The 23,299-nt window shown below is 42.5% G+C and overlaps 1 protein-coding gene across 10 annotated transcripts in view; it reads right to left on the bottom strand.

Moving 5' to 3' along the window:
• ablim2 (actin binding LIM protein family, member 2) overlaps positions 1-23,299 on the bottom strand; it is a 93,472-nt gene that overhangs the window by 11,797 nt on the left and 58,376 nt on the right. For 2 of the 10 annotated variants that reach the window (XM_034130866.1, XM_034130871.1), the window contains exons 3-14: positions 20,935-21,118; positions 19,234-19,346; positions 16,516-16,642; positions 15,739-15,832; positions 11,074-11,161; positions 10,172-10,230; positions 9,526-9,567; positions 7,880-7,957; positions 7,536-7,679; positions 7,016-7,048; positions 4,990-5,107; positions 3,714-3,995 (exon numbers count right to left, since the gene is read on the bottom strand). In XM_034130866.1, the coding sequence (XP_033986757.1) occupies positions 3,714-3,995; positions 4,990-5,107; positions 7,016-7,048; positions 7,536-7,679; positions 7,880-7,957; positions 9,526-9,567; positions 10,172-10,230; positions 11,074-11,161; positions 15,739-15,832; positions 16,516-16,642; positions 19,234-19,346; positions 20,935-21,041 (1,285 nt within the window). In that variant the 5' untranslated portion in view covers positions 21,042-21,118. Of the gene's footprint in view, positions 1-2,655; positions 2,728-3,713; positions 3,996-4,989; positions 5,108-7,015; positions 7,049-7,535; positions 7,680-7,879; positions 7,958-9,525; positions 9,568-10,171; positions 10,231-11,073; positions 11,162-15,738; positions 15,833-16,515; positions 16,643-19,233; positions 19,347-20,503; positions 20,674-20,934; positions 21,119-23,299 lie in introns of those variants that run through there. The other 8 variants (XM_034130876.1, XM_034130874.1, XM_034130873.1 and 5 more) reach the window with 7 other exon arrangements.

A 23,299-nucleotide genomic window follows, 5' to 3' on the forward strand; every position in this document is an offset into this window, starting at 1 on the left:
CAAGCAACAGTACTCTAAAAGCTACATGCTATCAGATATAGTAGATCCATTCTTCATATCTCTATTTCAAATTCTATTTGTTTTACCGAATGACACCGAAAACTCATGAGACCTCCTTATGGAAACAGTTAGGGTCTACGAATGCTGTTTTGAACTACCATACTTTCAAGGTGACAAACATTTTCTAGAGAGTTGGAGATGCCGATCGTGGATATTTTTCAAAAAGACCCTAGTAGGTTTGTGAGACTGCTCTCATCTCTATACTGTATTACAACCTAATGCGCAGTATGTGGAAACACGCCGGCACTAGGCCCGGGTTAGGTGTAGCACCAGAACCACGGACCTTTGAGTAAACTGGCATGGGATGGAGGTTGTGTCCTCATCACTCGAATATTTTACACTACAAAGTCATGACATTTTTGTGTATTATTATGATTGCCATTAGGATAACGCCAATAGTTTGTTGTGTTTGTTGTGAGTGTGAGATTGTTACATTCATAAACATTTAGCTGACTTCCTTTATGTGTTCCTATTGTTACATCACAGGCAGGCTAGGTGATGAAGGCACTGGCACCAAGTAATAAACACTCTACATCCAGTTTAGAGAAAGAAACAGCAGAGAGAGAGTTTAACAGTGTGCAGGAGAGAGAGTGTGAGCTGATTGAAAACACACTCTGCCCCCTCAGACACAGAGGGACCATCAGCAGAGACCCTGATGCAAGTGGATGAGATCACTTGCATACACAGCAAGGCTGTTAGTGTTGGTGACTGATCTCACACACACACACACACACACACACACACACACACACACACACACACACACACACACACACACACACACACACACACACACACACACACACACACACACACACACACACACACACACACACATCTGGAGCGATCTGGACCCTGATAGGAGTTGTTCGAGGCTTTGGGAGTTTAGGGAGGAGATGTGTAATAATTGATGTGAGCAGATTAAACATTCGGAAAAAGGTGAAAGCCAATAATTAATCAAAACCTTATAACACATTCACAGAAGGGGGAAGAGAGTTTTGGGTTCATTAACAACAAATAAGAGAAGTAGGGAAATGATAAAAAAAAAGCATGCATTATTTAGCCTTGCAAGGGCATAAACTCTCTCAAGTTTCCAAATGATACAAAACAGCTCTAGGTCATTATTTCAAACAGTTCAGTGTGTGTTACTTCCATATGTATCGCCGGATGATAAGAACATGGAAATGGGGCTTATTGCCCACTGATGAAAACACTTGAATTGCAGTAGTACTAACTGGGAGTCATGCCCTGGAAGAATCACAAACCGGCATCAACGTTTATTGCCATATGTCGGAGAGATTGTAACTTGAAGTCATACTCCCACAGCGCCTTCTACAGTATGACACTTATAAGGGAAACCTGACAGCTCATTCAAGTTTAAGCCTTTTGTATAAAAACTCATCTTTTTCACGGCATGTAAGGAAAAGTTAAGGCCTTAACAAGAACAACGACCAATGTTTTTTTATTCCACTGGAACTGGCAACCAGAGCCCAAATGACTACTCTGTCGCTCAAGCTATTTCCTTTGTCCATTTCTCCTCCTCTCTTTCGTCTTTCCCATTGGAGAACTCCCCTCTCAGCCTCTCTTCACTGCTAAGGAAAAAACACCAAAACCCTTGAACGCGTGTTTGTGATTTTTCTGTGCAAAAGTGAAAGCTCCCACTCCTCCTTTTAATCCACAAGATCCAAGCTAGCATATGTGAAACACATGTGTTCCTACTGTAAGGGTTCTGTGGGTAAAAGCATGGCTTTGGAACATTCTTGGTGCACTAGGTACTGTTTGAAATAGGGCTTTTCCTTTGAATTAGAAAAAAAAACTTTATTTGTTGAAATGCATGCCTTGTGCCGTCTTGTTCTGTGCGTCAAACCCTGGAGCTTGATGACTTTATTGGACCGTACTGAACATCCCTTTTCAAAGGTAAGGCTGTTGCAGCTCTGGAGGCAGTGGCCCCTTCAGACCAGGTGGAACATTACTTGAGGTAGACCTCTCAAAATAACAATGTACAAATGGTGATTGAACAATCTATTTCAGGATAAAGCTATTTGGGTTGAAATGAGTTTAACATTAAAGTGACAGCCCTAACCTAATGTTTTAAAAATAAGTCGCTGAATATAGTCAAGAGAGTCGTTTCTAGGGAATGCATTTGCTGGCAATGTTCTTGTGCTTCTGCAAAAACAAGGCCTCACCAATCATTATCTTCAGCCTCCCTGCACACCGCTGTCATTTGATCAGTTAACAAAACACAAAGCCTCAACTCTCGTTCATAATCACATCAAGGACAAAAGGACAACAAACAAGTGTTCATTCAGGAAAACAACAGGGCAGATCAGACAAAGGCAGACAACAATGAAGTTATCAACCTTCCTCCGAATGCCAAATGTGTTAGGTTCAAGTTAAACCATGCAAAACAACCACCACGTCCACAGACACAAGTGAACAAGCAAAATGAGAACACTGAGTGGTCCAACCAATGTACCTCGATGCACCCAATGAAACCCAACAACACCACAATATTGGGCAACAACATCACAAAACCTGCTTTCCATTCCACTGGGGAGGGAGACACAAAGAGGAGAAAGACTTCAGGGGTTTTACCGTTAGGAGGAGGTAAACTGAGATGCAGGGATGTCCTAGCTTTAGAGTCAGGGAGGGGGTCCTGTTTGAACCCTGAAGGGATGGGCAGATCAGGGGATGGGGAGAAGATGAAGCAAAGGGAGGTGGTTGGATAAGCCTTTCTGCAGGAGTTACAGCGTGCAAGTGGAATGTGCACAGTACTGTTTGTGATGTTGATTTCAAAGACGATCTAACTGTGGTTACCCAAATGCAACACAGCAGCCCAGGCGTTCCCTTTCTCCTCATGAGTAATGGGTCTATGGTGAACCGGGATAACTCATCTTGAGTGTCCAACACATGGTGAATTTGGTGCTAGACCCCAGCCCATGCAACGTGAAGTTAATTCAGTGGTCATATCACAGCACTCCATTCTTAAAGACCTTTGGTCGAATACAGAGAGGACTGATTTGATCTGCTGTAGGGAAGCTGTTTCCATTGTTCTAGTCATTAAAGGTGGGGTAGGTAAGTTTGAGAAACCGGCTCGAGATACACTTTTTGTTATATTCCATGGAATGCTCTTAACATCCCGATAGCAATGAATATCTGAAGTGCTTTGACAATAAATCCATAAAAAAATATCATCTGTGGAAGCCGTAGTACTGTAAAAAGCATGACCAATCATTTTAGCCCGGCTAAAATAACTGGATGGCCTACCTGCCTGTCAGCCTTCCATCTGTGCACAAACTTATCTCGTGCCCTCATTGGTCATGTGCGCGTTCGTGTGTGTTGGAGGAGGGGCTCTGTAAGGAAGTGGTAGATTTTCTCCGGTTGTGTATTTTCAAATTCTAGCGATCTCGAGCCGGTTTCTCAAACTTACCTACCCTACCTTTAATGCAAAGTTTGTACATTTTCTTTTCAGCTTGGAGAACACATTAGAAACTGTGCTTTAGGGGCACTATGAATCCCCTTTCAAATATGAGTTCTTAATAAGGATGACAGTTTTTGGTTTTGTCTAGGGTTTGACATCAAAAGAAGTTCTGACAAGTTGTCCACTGTCTGTATTGGACCTGATCTTGGTCGGTCTCAGCGTGCTTTGATACCTCTGATGTAAGGGATGTAGTTGTGCTGCTGCAGCATGGCCAGGGTGGTGGGGTTCAGGTGATAGGACAAGCCTGCACTGCCCACTACTGGTGTGGGCGACAACTTGCCACCACCACCCCCACGCTCTTCAGCCCCAGCAGGACAGTGAGCAGGGACAGAAGGTGAGTCCCTGGCCACAGTGGAGGGGCACCTAACGGCCCCCATGAGGGTTGGAGGCAGGGGGAGAGAGCTGGAGTCTCGGGCCTGGCTGCTGGGTCTACCCCCAAGGCTTACCTCTGGCCCTGAACGTCCAATCAGATCAAACATCATCTTTAATGGAAGTTGGAAAGTATTGTGTATCTTTACAGTTACTTTTTTGTTGCAATTTAGCATGAAAATAAAAGCAAGACTGATGAAATTAAACTATGAATGATACAATACATATTTAGATTTTAAAGCCTCTTTTTATCAAGCTTAGGAAATTGCTGTATGACACATACTGCACTTCATTAATAAAAGATTCACCTGCTTTTTGCCTAATTAGCGTACTTCTCCTTTACATAATATATCTTTTTCAAGCCAATCAAATGACTTGACAATCTTTAGTAAACAGCTGTCAAAGATACAGTATGTATTGATGTTGAGATAATGTTATAGCATACATTATCTTTATTGATTTAGTTTGATTATTTGCCTATAAAGTATAATAAAACCTAAAGTAATACTGCATCTATTTATTTTGTATCTGCACACAGAGAAAAACAAGTCACTTTGTGGAAGCTCTTAAGTCTTACAAGAAGCTGGAGGGATCAAGTCGTAGGTACAATCTGTAGAAGGGATTCTAAACTCTTGATTCAACTTTTGATAGATGATGAAACATATAATGAAGCAATGACGGGTACATATTTACAGACTAAAAGCAGATATTAACTTAGCTTGACAACCATGCAGTTCTCAGAATATCCAATGGATTTTGTCAGAGCAATTGAAGGGTTGCAGCTTTTAATCACGCAGTAGAGAAGCATGTCATTTCATTTCTGGTTTTGGGTATCCGGAAATCTTCTCAGAATACATGAGAATTTCATTTTGGATGTTTGTAGCAGATGTGTTCTAAATATAGTAAGCAAGCATTTTTCCCAATCATCTTGTTTCCTAATACATGTGCATGTCACCTTACACAAATCATGGCTAATGCTTCAAAAATGCAGAATTCAATAATAAACCTAGAGGTTTTCACAAAACAACAGCAATATATGGATAACGTCTCTGTGTAATGTGTGTGCACCAGGCTGGTACCTGGACGGCTGTAGTTCTGGGGGGAGCGGCACGGGGTGTAGCGTCCGTAGCCCCCCAGAGAGCTGTTGGAGCTGGGGCTGGAGGGCCTCCGCTGACGGGGGGACTTCTCCCCATCGCCCTGGACACACAAACACATAAAGTAAAGAGGTCAGTGCTTTTTGACCCTCACTCCATAATCACCCCATAATGGGACGGGTCAATCAAGGCTTACAAAGATCTAGGTTATATATACGGAGGTTAAGGTTAGTTTATTTGTACATTATAGCACATTTGAAGACACAGAGGCAATTCAAAGTGCTTCACATAGGCACTTAACACATAATAATGAAAAACAAAACAAACACATAAACAAAAACAAACAAATAAAAGACAATTCATAAAAGCAATCAAATAGTGGCTGCAGCTAAAAGTGCAATGATAAGGCACGGTTAAAGGATCTCAGGGTAGGCTGCATTCAAAAGAAAGCTTTTGAACCTTGATTTAAAAGAACCCAGGGTTGGGGCGGACCTCAGAACTTCGTTTGTTCCAAGCTTGTGGTTCATAACAACTAAAAGCTGCCTCTGCAAATTGAGTTCTGACTCTGACAGAGAACATGAAGACAGACATCACTATCATGTCAAGTTAGCAGTGGACTAATAAGGAAGACCATTACACTCTCATCTTCACTTCAAATCTCTTTCCACTCATTTGAAGGTTGGCACACAAAGCCAAGATATCGGATACCTCTCCCTCGTTAACTTTTCAAGTTGAAAAGGAATAAAATGCAATCCCATGGTCCTCTTTTGTTTTGATGTTGGTTGTGGGATTGACTGTTACAGCCGACGACACCACAATGTCAACCAACTATATTTCAAAAAAAGGGACAAAGGTACACTAGCTCTGCGTACAGGTCAATGGGTTGTGTTTGCTTGTACCCTCCAAAGATGGCTGACTTTCTATTGATGACGTCACATTCCTATTCCCTATAGCAGTGTGTTTTTATACAGCCTGTCACTGTAGATACTCCACAGAATGTACTACTTCTTTAGTAGAAATGAGTTAAAAGGTTCTCAATACAAAATTCAGTGCAGAGGAATTGCATCCACACACTGAAGGCAAAGCCAGCAACGAGTTGCTAACTGTGCTAACGGAAAGTACTGAACTGTGTTAACCTAGGGTGGAACGAGAGGGGGGGGGCGTTAGACTCCTGTCATGATGCTTTCAGCCGGAAAGACCCCACATGAGTGCAGCACAGAGGCCTCCAGCCAGCAGGGGGCAGTGTGCAACAGCCACTATAACTGAATATTGAATTGAGAAACTTAAAATATAAATGACTCACAGTGAGAAGAAAATATACAATTGATCTTTTAATTATTTCTAATTGAGATACAAATTTAAAATTAAAACTGGAGCAATAATTGACTAAGATGCTTTTGGCAAAGCTTGAGCCGTGTTAACTGCTGTGTAACTGATCCACTCCTCTGCTCTGGATAACTCACTATCAGACAACTTAGTCTTTCTGTTGTTTGATTTGATCATAACCACTGCTCTGATACACATACATAAACATGTAGGCAATACAATTGTGAATTTTAAAGAACAATTGAAGTTTATTACAACTTTGTTCTTTTTTAAATGTTTGACAGTTTAAATGTGGTTATAACATCACTTGCAGTCACCAAGATAAGAGATGCAATGTTGGTATGCAGCTAGCACTGTGATGAGACAACAACAACAAACATGTCATTCTTAAAGAGATGTTGGAGCACTAAACAACCTTATCTTAGTACGTATAATACGTGTTATATGTTATCATAGCTGATGCCAAAATTAAGAACATCAGACCAAAGTCTTCAAGAAATGTAGCTATTCTTTAAGCAAGTGAACATGTTGGTGTCATTAGTTGAAACAGTGTTTTCTGTGTTGGTCATTTAAACCCTTATTAGCCTTTTAAGAAATCCATTCGCTGAAAAGATCTTCATTCAGAATCTTAACCCAGATGCAAGTCCCCCCCCCCCCACCTTCCGGACGTGGTGCATTCAATTACCTCAGAAGGGGTAGAAGGAAGCAGCTGTGGGGACTGCAAACGAAGAAGAGGAGAAGGCCAATGATTAAGACACACTCATGTGATATGAGAGTTATTATTGGCTTTTTGTGTGAGCAAGAGTCGCTGAATGACTGTTACTGACTTTACTGTCAGAGTGGGTGACAATGATGTAGGGATAGCTAAATGAAAATGACAAACTTTTATCTGTGTGGGATAGAAAAACCATGAAACCTTTTGGATCAATTCAATTGCTTGAAAGAATAGAGCCATTGTCATCACTTGAAATAATGTGCATTCAAAATGAATGTATTATTGTTATATTGAAAGAATATAGGGCCCTCTTGTGGCAACACAGTTGTGAAACAGCGATGCAGCCTTTCATTGGGTTGTACATACTTATGTACGAATTCTTAATGAAAGACGTCATAGAGAATTTGAACTGTGTGGATTTTCAGAAAGAGATGTAAAGCTATAAAGAGGAACTGAAAGAGGAATAGTTGAGAGCTGTGAGGGGCTCTACCTCTCCGTAGTGCTTCTCCTCAGACGGGAAGCTGACATACGGAGAGTAGGACAGCATGTCTGGCCGGTCGATGTTGTAGATGGCCTTGGTCTTTGGGAGGGCTGCCAGGTCCTTGTAGTCCAGCATCTCCTCTCCGAGTTTGGCCTGACAGCAGAGAGAAGAAACACTCCTAAACAATCAATCAATCAATCAATCAATCATGTTCTGGAATATTTGTTTTCTGAGAAACATGTATTGGACAATACGACAGATCATTCGTATGCTGCAGGACACTGAGCATCTCCTGCCTGGATGTGAGGAGTGTGTGTGAGGAGTGTGTGTGAGGAGTGTGTGTGCAGTCTTACATAGATGACTCTGCTGGGGGAGCCTGAGGCGCTGGAGGCTGGGACCGAGGTGATGCTCTCAGAGGAGGTCCGGGTCACCTGACACACACACAGTTACGTTGAATAGATGAGATGCACACAGGTTAGGCCAGGTGACAAAAAAAAGAGTTATCTATCACCGTTTTTTCCATTAAGAGCATGCTTAAGATATTTGGATCTGATTTACACTTTAAATCTCCCATTTTTCTTGTCCTTTAAGCAAACACATTAAAGCAGTTCATTATGTACATAATCGTTTGTTTACCATTGTAATTAACAAACTAGGTTTTTGTTGTTGTTATCCAAAATCTAAAGTTACATCTTCCAACTGTTTGTTTAGTCCTACAACAATTCAAAACACTAGATAGATTCCATTTACTAATATATAAAGGTTCAAATGTTATCCCGTTAACTCAAATCTAAGTATCTACATTTTAAATCATTTTTTATAATTTTTTCCCACCAAAGAGCACATTTTTGTTTCATTATGTTGGAACAGCACATGTGTGTAGCACAGTGAATTATGATTAGTGAAGCTCTGCCTAACATGGGATATCAATCAGTTGTGTTAAATCACATGTTGAAGACAGAGCGGACCTTTCCTCATCAGTTTGTTTGATCTTAAGTTAAGGCCTCTGTTTCTGACCAGTTGTGTGCGTGTTAATCTCTTCATTCATCCTACAGATGCAGGTACTGAAACACATCACTCATGTTAGAGCATCCTGTACGTGCACAGACTGATGATCAGCATGGGACAGCATCATCAGTCACTGACCAATCAAAGGTCTTTAGACCTGCTGGCTGCTGCTACATGGAGCAGCTACAGAAGCATGCAAAGTACTTGCTTTCACACCAAGTACTTTGCCGTACTTAGTGCCCAGCACTTAGTGCCAGCACTTAGTGCCCAGCACTTAGTGCCAGCACTTAGTGCCCAGCACTTAGTGCCAGCACTTAGTGCCAGCACTTAGTGCCCAGCACTTAGTGCCCAGCACTTAGTACCCCCATGGAACTAAGTACAGATCGTGTTCACACCGGAATAAGTTCCCTGAGGGAAGATTACGCAAATGAAGCCGCTGACGTCACTTCTTCTTCTTCTGCTTTGGGTTTACTGGCAGGCCGCAAACCACTTCACGGCGTATACTGCCACCCGGAGTCCCCGGAGTTGGGGACTGGCTTCCGAGTAAATCGCCACAACGCCGACACCTCCTCATCACTCCACCGCTCCCATGTTTTTTTTGTGTTGCCATAAGTTATTCTCTCTCCGTTGGTGCGCAGGGCTAATGCTAATAATGCTAATGCCAGCAAATACAATGGCGGCTTCACAAAACTTTTCAGAGTTTCTACGGGGCGTGGTTTGCAATTCGCCCAGCCAATCGAAATTGGTACTTTTTTCTCCCCAGGATAGTCCCACCTCTCTAGCAGGCACTAAAAATGGGGGTAAAAGTTCTCGGAACTAAGTTCTCTTTTTGGTGTGAATGCAAAATTCCAGGCACTATCGGAACTAAACGGGATAAGTACGGGTAAAAGTACTCCGGTGTGAACGCGCCTATGGAAGGTGTCAGCAGCTCTGAGAGCCCATGCAGCAGATGGGTGGGGGTGAGGGGCTCAGGTGGGATGTTCACACCAACCTGCTGCTCAGGGACTTCAGTGAGCTGGATCCGGACCTGCTTCTGGGAGGGGGAGGGGGAGGGGTTACGATGACGGGAGAAGGATGGAGATGAAGGAAGGGCAGATACTGGATGTAAAGCTGCAGGGTTCTGATGAAATGCTAAAACAATGGCTGTTGGTTCTGAACTGTAAATAACCCTCCTCTCCTCTCAAATCCTGCATGTGTGTACTGTTTGTCTTGAGGATGATCTTGTCATTTGAACAGCTTGGTGGATTTTTGTTAGATAACTCCAATACTAACATTAAAACGTCATAGACTCAAATGTAGAAACGCTGTAGTGTTGAATATAGACAGAGCACTTTAGTCCATGTCTGATGATCACTACATATCATTCAAATGTTCATTTAGTCTTTCTGACTATGACTGTGATTTACATTAGATCTCTTCTATATAAAGAAAAAGACATTTTAGACATTTAGCAGGCTTTATCAGGAGTCTGGAAAGTTGTTAAGGAATTTCGATTAGAGAGGTTCAATTGAATTACTTTTGTGTCCTTAGCCAATCATTTGAAGCAATTTTCCTCGCTTCATTATTAGCTGTACAATTAAGAAACCAATAATATTAATAAGTAATTATTTTGTCTCTTTGTTGTCTTCTCCACCCACCTTGCTCTTCTCCTCCTGCTTGGCTGCTTGTCTGCATGGGGGGTGCCATATGGAGGAGCCTGAAGACACAGAGACGCACACAGTAACTGGGATTATTCCCAACATTTCACCTGGGTCTAAAACTGGCCAACAAAGCTGGTGAGACACTTTAAAGTAATGGTGGAAAAAGAACTCAGATCAAGTCAAAGTTATAATACCACAGTGTAGAAATACTCTGGAACAAGTAAAAGTACAAAGTATTATCATCAAAATTGACTGAAAGTACCAAGTATGTAAAATGCAAAAAAAATCAAATAAGAACCTGCATAGAAACTGGTACTTAAACCTGAGTAAAGAGAACAATATTTTATTCCAAATTATAGTTGAGTAGAAGTATGAAGTAGCATAGAAAGGAAATACTCAGGTAAATTAAGTATCTTAAATATTTACTGAAGTGCAGCACTTGAGTTAATGTACTTAGTTACTGCCCACCACTGCTTGTGAGAAACCCAACAACCAATCCAGTCCCTGATCCCCTCTCTGGCGCCAGCTGATGGTCAACATCATGGATGGAAACTTTACTAGAATCTTTTTGTTTATGATTCAGGCCTAAAAGACTAATGATAACACTTTTATTTTTCACTTTCAATTTGTGCTTGGAGGTCATTAGAGGTCATTTAGATTTGTTTTGTTTAAGCTACTAGCATGGTTACAGAATCTTAGTCTTGAGATATAGAAATGTAATACTTTTACCAGAGTCTAGAGGGACTCAATTAGTTTTTGTCTAACAATGGACAGTCAAGTGTTTTAGGATTCAACACTTTCCAGAAAGGCTGACACAGTATCTGTCTTGAAGCAGGAGCTATTAAAACATATCAAAGATTGGAAGCCTATTATTCTTCAGATCCAAAAACTGATCTCACCTTGCAGGTACATTTCTTCTCCCTCTGCAAACATCTGCTCACAGCGGGCACAGCGGGCACATGAGGGGTGGTAGTGCTTCTCTCCAGCCTGTGAGGACCAATCAAAAGCAGGTTCTGACCATCAGCACGTTTTTATGACTTGTTTTGCCTATAGGTTAATTGCTAAAAAGGAAAAAATTGTACACTAAGATGTGGGAAAAAATCTAAAGTCGAAGAACAGAAGAGCATTCATTTGGAATGAAAAACAGGGTCCGACATAATGCAAATCAATAACATATTTGCATTCCCTGCTAGGGAAATGCCCGCCATTTTCAAATTCCCCCACACCAGTGTTTCCTGTTAGATAACCAGTGTTGAGATAGCCATATTAGGTTGAACACTTAAAACGAAAGTTAGTTATAATCAAATATAATCAATTATATTCTTGTATAACCCACAATGAAAATGCTTCATATTTTATGGTTTTCTATATTTACAGTATAAACAAAACACAAGTGGTTTGTTAAGTTGAGAGTAAGGCCTATTATGGTTTATGGGTGTCACTGATAAGAAAGAGGAGACAGTTTCTTCCCTCTCCCCTCACAGCGGTACACAGGGAGGGGGGGGCTCCTGACTTGTTGGAGAAAGACTGAGGCCCCAAAAAGGTGTTTGTGCCATAGCCGAGAATAATATTAAGTCCTGCACACTAGAGGCCATGCCCAGTTTCCACACATATGGGTATGGAGGAGGTGTCTTTAGGTTTTTCTGTCCCGTTTCGAGCATAAAAACACTAGCAGAGAGGGAGCAAACTCGAGAGAGGGGGGGGGGGGGTTTCCCCCTGGTAAGCTCTCTCCCTGAGAGCTGGGTTTCCCCTCGGTAAGGTTCTCTCAAACTTGGTAAATATTGCTTACATTTCTGTTTATTGAATGCTGAGTGAATTGTTGGATGAAAGTTTGAAACTGTTAGATCCCACTGACCATTTACGAGGAACTGCCTCTGAATGTTGTCAGGCTATAGGTGTGAATGTTAGTCCCGGAGATCCGTGAGGAGATTCCTTTGGATTATGTCGGAAGACTTTAATGTCTAAACTATGAATTAAGGTTTCAGATTAGAAAATGACCACAGCATGATATGTTTTATATTATTGTCATATTGTAACGAGAGAAGATAAAAACCCTGTTCAAGTGTGGACCAATTTTTCTTCAAATAAACTGATCCCACCTTTTGGATTGGGACAACTTGAAAGACATCTGCACTCTCCTCTCCTGCTTCAAAGGTAAGATTGCACACTGCCACACTCACACTTAGGTAGGGCCACACCTCATTTACTGATATCAAAATCCTTCGGGATCGCTTAAACAGATTTAGCGGGTCGTCTGAATTCAAACAGCAGTTAATTGAACCTGGTTCTTCAGGAGTTAATAGAGGTGAGATCTTGCTGACGTTGGTGGATCTGAGCCAAGCAGTAAACTTACTCAATAACTTCTGTTAGGTCAATTAGGAGGTCTGAGTCATTTGCCGGAATAAATGATCAGGCCTCCCGACTCCCAAGACCAGCTAACCCTGATGACCTTATCTGGTAAACATTGGAAGGGAATTACACAGCTGAATGCTCAACACCGTCATGGAATAATGTCTCTAGAAAAAAAAGAGGAGGGGGAGCTAATGCCTGCTCAGAATTTTACCGGCAGATACTGTTAAATTCTGCCGTGATTAAACGCCATCATGTTCCAAACCACATCAAGGATTATTTCTGAAACAGTTCTCTCTCACGGGTTTACCACAAGGTGAGACCTTTTTTTATTTCCTGCTTCTTCACACATACTCTCTCCAGTACAGGTTAGCTCTGAGTGTTAGCGATGCTTGCTAATGTAAACACAGACTATATTACGTCCAAAACACGTCAGGCATTGTTTCTGATACAGCAACGTTTCTGATAGGGCCGTGGGTCCACATTTCAGATATGACGTGATTTACGTCATATCGGATGCAAATCTGGATCAGCTCCGTCGTACCCATGGATGTATAATAAGAACTGGATACCGCGTCGGAAGCGGGGTCTCGTTCTTTCCTATGAGAGCTGCTCATTGGCGCATGAGGACAAAATGCCCCAACTTTTGAGAGAGCGAAACGTCACAGATTACCCGTCATGCCTGGCTGTCAGAGCAGAAGAACCCGTATGTGCGCTCACAGAGCATGCACCTCTTAAGCCCCGCCCCCCGAGCTCCCACTCTCGGCTCACTAGAATGAATGGAGAGAGAAAATAAATCTAGATTCGGCTTTTAGTGCATTTTACAACTTTAAGGACCGGATGATTCTAATAAGGGCTATAACATAGTTCATTTTACAGTCTTATGGTTAACATATTTATAAAAAACATATTGGATGTTGTTTTGAACATTTCTAGTAATTCCAAGAGGTGGCCGACTCGAGTCACATGACTTGACTCGAGTCAGACTCGAGTCGCATATTTTTGGACTTGAGACTTGCTTGACTAACATTGATAAAAGTCTTGACTTGACTTTGACTTGGTATTCATGACTTGAGACTTTACTTGAGACAGATGACTCGAAAGGACTTTTTTTAATTAAATATTTGCATTTGTTTTTGTATTGTACGGAGCCCCTAAAGGGCAATGAAAAAAAATATATATACTGTATCTCGTTCGCACGAGAAAGTTACCAGAGCGCCAAGTAGGAAGTGGAGCACACAGGAGACAACCGTTCCATTGCCGTTCCATTGGGAACGTTGGGAAATGGCAGTGCATACAAATAATGTATGCTCTGCCATTTCCCAACATGAAATGGCAGAGCATACATTATTTTAGATATATTTCGAACTCGGACTCTCATTCACTTCATGGAATCGCTACAGCACCAGGAGGCAGCGGGACGTGTGACTCCGCCTCTGAGAAGTGCAGCACCAGCGCGCAAAGAGCTGTGCCTTTTACGCAACGCCTTCACTGTGTTGACTTTCATTAGAACAGCTAAAGAGCGACCGCAGGCTGCTACGCTTTAACCACACACACCTCTACACACATCGAACTGCCCGATTAATCCCCCTATTACTCGTTTTATAAAACTAGTAATAGTCATCATGTCCGGTCACTAAGGCGCCTGATGTGTGTGTCTTTGTGCTCTGCTCTGCTCTGTGTGTGTGTTTGGCGTGTTTGTGTGTGTCCGACAACGGCATATGTTTTCAAATGACCATGAACAGTAATTGACACACATCTGGCCAACTCCGTGTTCCCAAATGAAAGAAATGTGTTTAATCTTAATGTCGCACTGTCTGCACACAAACACAAACACACACACACACACACACACACACACACACACACACACACACACACACACACACACACACACACACACACACACACACACACACACACACATATCATGCACCCTGGTACATACACTATTCCGTTGTATTGGCTTTGATGCAATATTTCTTTGTGCACAGACACAGTTAGGAAAACAATGAGACAGTGTCATATGGGAGCACCTTAGACAGACCATGGAGGAATGCTGTGACCCTGCTGAAGGGGAGCCAGGGCAGGAGGCTTAACATGTTGAAGTCAAATATTTGTGTTGTACTCCTGTTATCACTTTAGAGCCCTTTTAGAACTTATAGGGTTATCATTTCAGCGCCCCACTCTCCATTGCTGTTTATGTTGAAAATAAAAATAAACTTTTCATAACCACAATATTTTAACTGATTTAAAAGTGGAAACTGGGCTTATTCATCAGAATTTCGTATGACTTGACTTGTGACTTGCTTGACCTGAGCAATGACTTGACTTGACTTGCTTGACTCTCACCACAGTGACTTGGGACTTGTAGGTTAAGACTTGAGACTTGCTCATGACTTGCACATGTAAGACTTGCCCCATTTCAAAGTCCTTGCAAAACAAGTCTGATTATATAGAGGTCGAAGAAAAAAGAGCAAGAGAGAGAGAGACTCCCTGTGGACCAACACACAGCCGAGAGAACACTATGAAAAAGATGATAGCAGTACAAGACAGAAAGAAACGTCTCATGCTACAATTCAATAGCTACATTAGTCTCTCTTTCCACCTGCAAGTATTGTCCTTTCAATTCCATGAGCCCAGGCTGAGGCTTTTATACATCTGTAGTCTCCAACTTCACCGCTAAACTATTTATCTACAGTAGCCTACACAACTTGTTAATGTCATCAAATACTCTTTGATTCAGCCTGCTATCTTTATTAATGGAAGTAAAAAAAGGTCATTTTAACTTCCAATACCCCACTTTGCAAAACTATTATCTCAGACTTGATGAAAGACTTAAATATTTTGATCCTGCAAATGACACAGTAGAATCAATAGTATATACTTAGGCTATGTAAGGGTCAAAGCACCAGTGTGAGTGAATGCCTTTTCTGAACAAAATGAACTGTGTTTCTTTCTTTTTTTCTAGCTGCAGTCACTAGTAGGCTAAATAGCTGTATATGACCTGTATGACCTGACCTGTATTCTAGTCGATGTATTTATCTCTAAATCCATCAATAATCATCACAATACATTACATTTCATTTGGCTGACGCTTTTAACCAAAGCAACAACAAAGAAAGTGCAGATAGATTCACCTCAAGCAAGTCATACCGTTGTGAGTGCTGGTGAATTAGTTACAGGTCTAAAAGTGCTTAGTTATGTGATGGTACCTCCAGGACTTTTCCGGTGATGTAGTTCTTGCAGCTCTCACACTGGATGCCAAACATGGCGTGGTAGTCCATCTCACAGAAAGGGATTCCATCCCTTAAGAAACACACAGTCAGCAGGTCAGTCAGCAGCAGATACAGAGTCCTGTCTGAGCGTTAGCTTTACACACAAGGACACATTTCACACGTGGTGCAAAGTAACTAAGTATATTTACTTTTTTGACATATCTGTACTTTACTTTTCCATTTAAATCTACTTTATACTTCTACTCCACTACATTTCAGTGGTGAATATTGTACTCTATTTATTGTAACCCTCACACTTACTCTGTACATATAAAAACACAATTTGCTGATATGGTATAATGCAGTGCTGTACTACTTTTCCACACAGAATTTCTAGTATCTACATTTGGTCCACATTGAAGCAGGCCGTTGTGTGAAAGCTTTGGCTGTGATTGGGTTGTGATTGTGACTCTTTGAAGTTGTCTGTAACGGTGCTGCTGCCTATCTAGGGCCAGGACTCTCTTCCACCTATCCTGGTCAAATAAAGCTAAATTAAAAAAATAAAAATGCTATATGCATTTATCAGGATAATATAATAACCATAATAATAGAATACTGTAAAGATCCATTTTGCATAACGAGTACTTTTGATACTTAATTTAGTTTAATATTAGTTTATACGTTTACTGAGTGACATCCAACACTAACCCGATGACAAGTAGTACTAGGTGTGATATGAATGGAGCAGTGTGCTCACAGCAGCTCCAGACTTACTTGCTGATGTACTCAGCATTGAGCACCTTGTTGCACACTTTGCATTTGAAGCAGCCGAGGTGCCAGTGCTTGTCCAGTGCCACCAGAGACTGTTCGTTCTTAAACTCCTTCCCACAGCCGCAGCAATCTGTGGGGAGAGGACAGCAGAGAAGAGGACATTCCAATACATATGACACTTAATAGTCTGCCAGCATTGTGAACCTGGAAATGTTGAGTTTTATGTCACAAATGTAAAGTAACTTGCATTGTATGTTGGGCAATTTGCACGACTAGCATAAAATGCGTTAATTAGCATTATAGCCTGTGCAGACAATAGTTCAGAAATGGCTTGGCCGATTCGGACACTTTGGGAATGGGCTTGGGATTATTGAGGATGCTGAATCAATTTCTGACAGTTTCAGGATTAAAAATGCCAGTTTTACCCAGAGGGCCCTGGTTGTTCTCCCGGTTCTCTGGATCATTTGGATCAGATAATTGTCTCTGCATGGCAGTTCCCTCTTAGGTAATTTGGTTTCATGAACCAAAACGATTAAACTAGCAGTGGACATTTTGGTGTCCTGAGAAAAAGACTAAACGCAATTTAAGAAAGTTCCAATTTAAGGGATGGGGCACAAAATGAGGATAACAAGCAGTGTGACGGATCATAGTTTGCAGGGAGCACAAGTCTACTTTTGGCATGATTTCTGTTTGGAGAGAAGGCCACAGGAGACAGAGACAGGGTCAGAGACAGAGACAGGGACAGGGTCAGAGACAGAGACAGGGTCAGAGACAGGGTCAGAGACAGAGACAGGGTCAGAGACAGAGACAGAGACAGAGACAGAGACAGAGACAGAGACAGAGACAGAGACAGGGTCAGAGACAGAGACAGAGACAGAGACAGGGTCAGAGACAGAGACAGAGACAGAGACAGGGTCAGAGACAGAGACAGAGACAAAGACAGAGACAGGGTCAGAGACAGAGACAGAGACAGAGACAGAGACAGAGACAGAGACAGAGACAAAGACAGAGACAGGGTCAGAGACAGAGACAGAGACAGAGACAGGGTCAGAGACAGAGACAGAGACAGGGTCAGAGACAGAGACAGGGTCAGAGACAGAGACAGAGACAGAGACAGAGACAGAGTCAGAGACAGAGACAGAGACAGAGACAGGGTCAGAGACAGAGACAGGGTCAGAGACAGAGACAGGGTCAGAGACAGAGACAGAGACAGAGACAGAGACAGAGACAGAGCCAGAGACAGAGACAGGGTCAGAGACAGAGACAGGGTCAGAGACAGAGACAGGGTCAGAGATAGAGACAGAGACAGAGACAGGGTCAGAGACAGAGACAGGGTCAGAGACAGAGACAGAGACAGAGACAGAGACAGAGACAGAGACAGAGACAGAGACAGGGTCAGAGACAGACACAGGGTCAGAGACAGAGACAGAGACAGAGACAGAGACAGAGACAGAGACAGGGTCAGAGACAGAGACAGAGACAGGGTCAGAGACAGAGACAGAGACAGAGACAGAGACAGAGACAGAGACAGAGACAGGGTCAGAGACAGAGACAGGGTCAGAGACAGAGACAGAGACAGAGACAGGGTCAGAGACAGGGTCAGAGACAGAGACAGAGACAGGGTCAGAGACAGAGACAGGGTCAGAGACAGAGACAGAGACAGAGACAGGGTCAGAGACAGAGACAGAGACAGGGTCAGAGACAGAGACAGAGACAGAGACAGGGTCAGAGACAGAGACAGAGACAGAGACAGAGACAGAGACAGGGTCAGAGACAGAGACAGAGACAGAGACAGAGACAGAGACAGAGACAGAGACAGAGTCAGAGACAGAGACAGAGACAGAGACAGGGTCAGAGACAGAGACAGGGTCAGAGACAGAGACAGAGTCAGAGACAGAGCCAGAGACAGAGACAGAGACAGAGACAGAGACAGAGCAGAGACAGAGACAGAGACAGAGACAGAGACAGAGACAGAGACAGAGACAGAGACAGAGACAGGGTCAGAGACAGAGACAGAGACAGAGACAGAGACAGAGACAGAGACAGAGACAGGGACAGAGACAGAGACAGGGTCAGAGACAGAGACAGGGTCAGAGACAGAGACAGAGACAGAGACAGGGTCAGAGACAGAGACAGGGACAGAGACAGAGACAGAGACAGGGACAGAGACAGAGACAGAGACAGAGACAGAGACAGAGACAGAGACAGAGACAGAGACAGAGACAGAGACAGAGACAGAGACAGGGTCAGAGACAGAGACAGAGACAGAGACAGGGTCAGAGACAGAGACAGAGACAGGGTCAGAGACAGGGTCAGGGACAGAGACAGGGTCAGAGACAGAGACAGAGTCAGAGACAGAGACAGAGACAGAGACAGAGTCAGAGACAGAGACAGAGACAGAGACAGAGACAGAGACAGAGTCAGAGACAGAGACAGAGACAGAGACAGAGACAGAGACAGAGACAGGGTCAGGGACAGAGACAGGGTCAGAGACAGAGACAGAGTCAGAGACAGAGACAGAGACAGAGACAGAGTCAGAGACAGAGACAGAGACAGAGACAGAGACAGAGTCAGAGACAGAGACAGAGACAGAGACAGAGACAGAGACAGAGACAGAGACAGAGACAGAGACAGAGACAGGGTCAGAGACAGAGACAGAGACAGAGACAGGGTCAGAGACAGAGACAGAGACAGGGTCAGGGACAGAGACAGGGTACTGACTGTGGACGGCCTGGATGGGTGCTGGGCTGCTGGCAGGGAGGGGCTCGGTACACTTCTGGCAGATACACTCCTTCCCGTTAAATGTCACTCTGTCGCCGGCGGGGAACGGCTGTCTGCAGACAGGAAGCAGAGGAGGAGGTCAGACTGATCCCTGTGTGCTGCCCACAGCTTACACAGTTTACCTGAGCCTCTGAAACAGAGTGGAGGCTGCTTCAGAGGCTGAGGAGCTTTACACTGTTTCACTGCAGTTACAATAATTACATACACCCAAACCTGAGTGAGTTCTCTGATCTGAAATACGAAGTCAAAACTATTCTAATGTATTTATCACGAAGCAGCAACATTTAATCTATATATTTCTGTACTTTAAATAAAAAATGTAGAGAGATTTTGAGTTAATGAGAATAAGTATTAAATTACTCAAGTATATAATCTGCAAAAAACCCAGTGTGAAACATCACATTGTCAAATAGTTATTTCATTTATTTTAGCTTGGAATTGATATGGACACCCCTTTTCTCAAATGTTTGTGTCCTTTGGTGACGGTGGTACACTTGAGCATCATCTTAAACAGAGTTGTATGTCTGAAGGCATTAAGACAAAAGAGTGTAGAGAGAGTAGAGCAGTGAGTAAAACAGTCATCTACATATAAGTGAACTTCTAAAGGTTTCGAACATCCGAACCAAGCTTGTAACTAACGTTTGAAAATGTGACCCCAGAACTAAACTGATTGATTCAAGCTTGGTCACATTAAGAGACCAATATTGAAGCGCTTTTGCCGGCACATATTTTGTTCTGCACAATAAATGGTGTGCTTCCAACTTTGTGTCAACAGGACAATACCCCTTCGTACAAAGCCTGTTCCACACAGATGTGTTTTTCCCAGTTTCAGTACTGAGAATTAGACCTTAACATCAGTGTTTGGCCTCAGTAATGACTGAATAGGAGAATATCTCTGCAGCAAACATCTGGTGGGGGGTGTTATACCAGCATGTTATGCCAAATCCCTTTATAGACATTATACTTTTAAGAGGAATATTATATACACAATGAAACAAAGTTAATGTCTCCTGGCTAAGTATGTGCCGCTCCAACACAGCTGAGCTGAGATTATAGATGATTCATGTATAAAAAGTAAAAACAGTAGGCCTACATTGATTGATTTGCCCTATTTTAATATTCTGCACAATAAGCCTGTGTGTTTGGCTATCACAAAAGCAATATTTGTTATAAGATAAGAGCACAGGATTTTGATGATCACATTACAAACCTCAAAGCCACACTGGAACATTGTGATCTCAGGTTCAGCATGGGTATGACCAAGGGTATCACCAATGTATGATAGCACAGGCACATGCAAACCCCCCCCACTGTGGCCTAGCTGTGGGAATGGGCTAACGACACGTACAATTCCTGCCTGAGGGAGGCTATCGTTACCTTTCCAGGCCTGAGAAAAAACGGTGGCCACACACACAGAAACACATGAACAGAATGATGTTAATTTGTCTTACAAAAAGGGGCAAAAACTAAATGTTGCATTGACAAACAGAAATGAGCGATGGACTTGTGAGCAGGTGTAAGGAAAGCGCTCGAGCTGTTGACAAGTCTTAAATTGAGTCGATCTTTTTCAGCACTTTTAGGTCTTGTTTGCCTAAAAGTGTAAGCCATTGACACGTGGAAGTGTGTCACACTGTGTCTTACTTGCAGGAGGCGCAGACGAAGCAGCGGGGGTGGTAGGTCTTCCCCAGCGCGGACACCACCTCCCCCTCAATGAAGTCCTGGCAGCTGAAGCAGCGAGTCCCATACATTCGCTGGTAGTCCAGAGTACAGATGTACTCCCCCTGACGCACGAAGAAGCCTCCCTGGGCCAACTCAGCTCCACATACTGTAGAAAGTTTGGAATGCAGAGAGGGAGGGTGGAGGGTTGTGGAAAGGTGAGAGGATAATGGGGAAGGGAAAGATCGAAAGAAAAATGGAAAGAAGTGTGAGAGAGATGAGACATTGGAAATACACATGCTTCCCTGCACATTTACATCTTTAAGCTAATTCCAAAGCAAAGCCATAGTGCAAACTAGAAAATGCATTTCCTGCAGAAAATGCGTGTGAATGCTGTAAACTGTGAACATTTTGGCTGAATTGAGCTGAAAATGCAGAAAAAGCTGAATATGTTATTAGCTGAATGGTAGCTGCTTGTAGCTACAGAGACCAAGTACGTGTGTTGCTGAACTTAGCAGAGAAATGCAGAAAAGTGAAATGATTTGAATCAAATTGTTACAGCTCAAATGCATTGCAATGACTTTGTTGAAAACTTGAAAGTGAAATGTTAAACTGGAAGAGGAGGAAAAATAGTGAAGAAGCTTAATATTGAAAAGAAAAGGTTTAAAAAAGGTATAAACAACAACATGTATAGCCTCAATGTCCTGAAATAGCTGAATAAGTTAATAGTTGAATGGTTTATAGCTGAAAGTAGGCTGAAGGAGTTACATATCAGATGTAAGTAGTAGTGAATGAATGTTTACAAACACCTGTTTAAGTGAGCCCAGAGATCAAAGGTTACCATAGTGATGTGCTGTGAAAGGAGAGCCTTTCCATTGTTCTGAAGGAGAAATAAACCTCTTACATTTCTAACTATAGTTTAAAAACGGTTGCTGCTTTTGGTAAAATGTCAATGTGTGTGTGTGTGTGTGTGTGTGTGTGTGTGTGTGTGTGTGTGTGTGTGTGTGTGTGTGTGTGTGTGTGTGTGTGTGTGTGTGTGCGATCCAAATTATCTAACGCAGTCCCTCGTCCTCCACAATGTTAAGCTGTAGCCACCCATTTAGCTATCGCTGTTGAAAGCTTGCTGCTCGTAGAAGTGTCCAGGCGTCTCCCCGGCAAACTTTCAAGCGTGGTCTGCCGCAAGCGAGCGGCAGGAGCGGGGCTGTCAGCATCAGCTGTGGGCTTGGGCTTGCTGTTTAAAACACCTTTTCTTTTATCCATATATCTCGCTAGAATCCCCCACCATCCAACTAACAACAACAACAACAACAACGTCAAGCCTTTGGGCTCTGAAACTACGGGGCGGGCCGAGGACAAATACACATGCGTTAATCGCACGTTAAATTAATTAGTGGCGTTAACGCGTTATTAACGCATTAACTTGACAGCTCTAATTTATATCTAAGAATATGTTTTGGGGTATTGACAGTTCAGCTACACACAGCATTCGCACTAATAAAGATTCAAAGAACTATAGTGGAATGCTGTGGCACAGCATTCACACTAAATATTACAACAGGCATCCATTTTTCCTTTCTTAATGCTTCTGCCTGGCAACAGGATATATATGTTATTGTTTTGTGTGTTTTGTCCCATGAGCGTCACCACTTGGGTTCAAACTGAAATATCTTGTTGATGACTGAAGTGTCTTGATACTCTGACATCCACAGTCCACAGATGTGTCCCAACGACTCTGGCCCCCCGACTTTTCCCTTGGCACCACTATGAGGCTAATATCTGCTCTGTGTGAGCAATATAAATTGTGGTACAGATATTCAGGGTTGACACGTCATGTTCCCTTTCTATCATCTTCATGTCGAGATCCTCACCTGTCATCAGGGCACCTTTAATGGTGTTTAGTGCTAATCAGAAGGAAAGATCTGGAGCTCAAGCAGTGTAGTAGACATTAACATTTGTATTGTTTTATAAATTGGTGTTTTGTGGTCTTCCATTTTTCTAAATCTCCTATTTATGTGTTTTTGAATGTATCATGCTAGCATGTCTGCACCATAGACTGTGGTCTGCATACACTTAGATTAGTTATCATTTTGGCCTTTTACCTTCAAAGAAAAACATATAGAATTTGATCTGTACTACACTGCACTATACTTTTTGTACTGTGCTATACTATATTAGTTTTAGTACAGTATATGTATAAACTAAATCATTAGAGAAACATAAACAAACACACCCACATACAAATCTATTTATAGACATTCATTTGAAAAGCAGTTAAAAGAGGAGGAGGCGTTTTGGTGAGCAGAGGCAGTTTTACACGTCTGATTGTTTTCCTGTGTGTGTGTGTGTGTGT

Source organism: Trematomus bernacchii, unplaced genomic scaffold (genome assembly GCF_902827165.1).
Source record: "Trematomus bernacchii unplaced genomic scaffold, fTreBer1.1, whole genome shotgun sequence".
Taxonomy (NCBI): domain Eukaryota; kingdom Metazoa; phylum Chordata; class Actinopteri; order Perciformes; family Nototheniidae; genus Trematomus; species Trematomus bernacchii.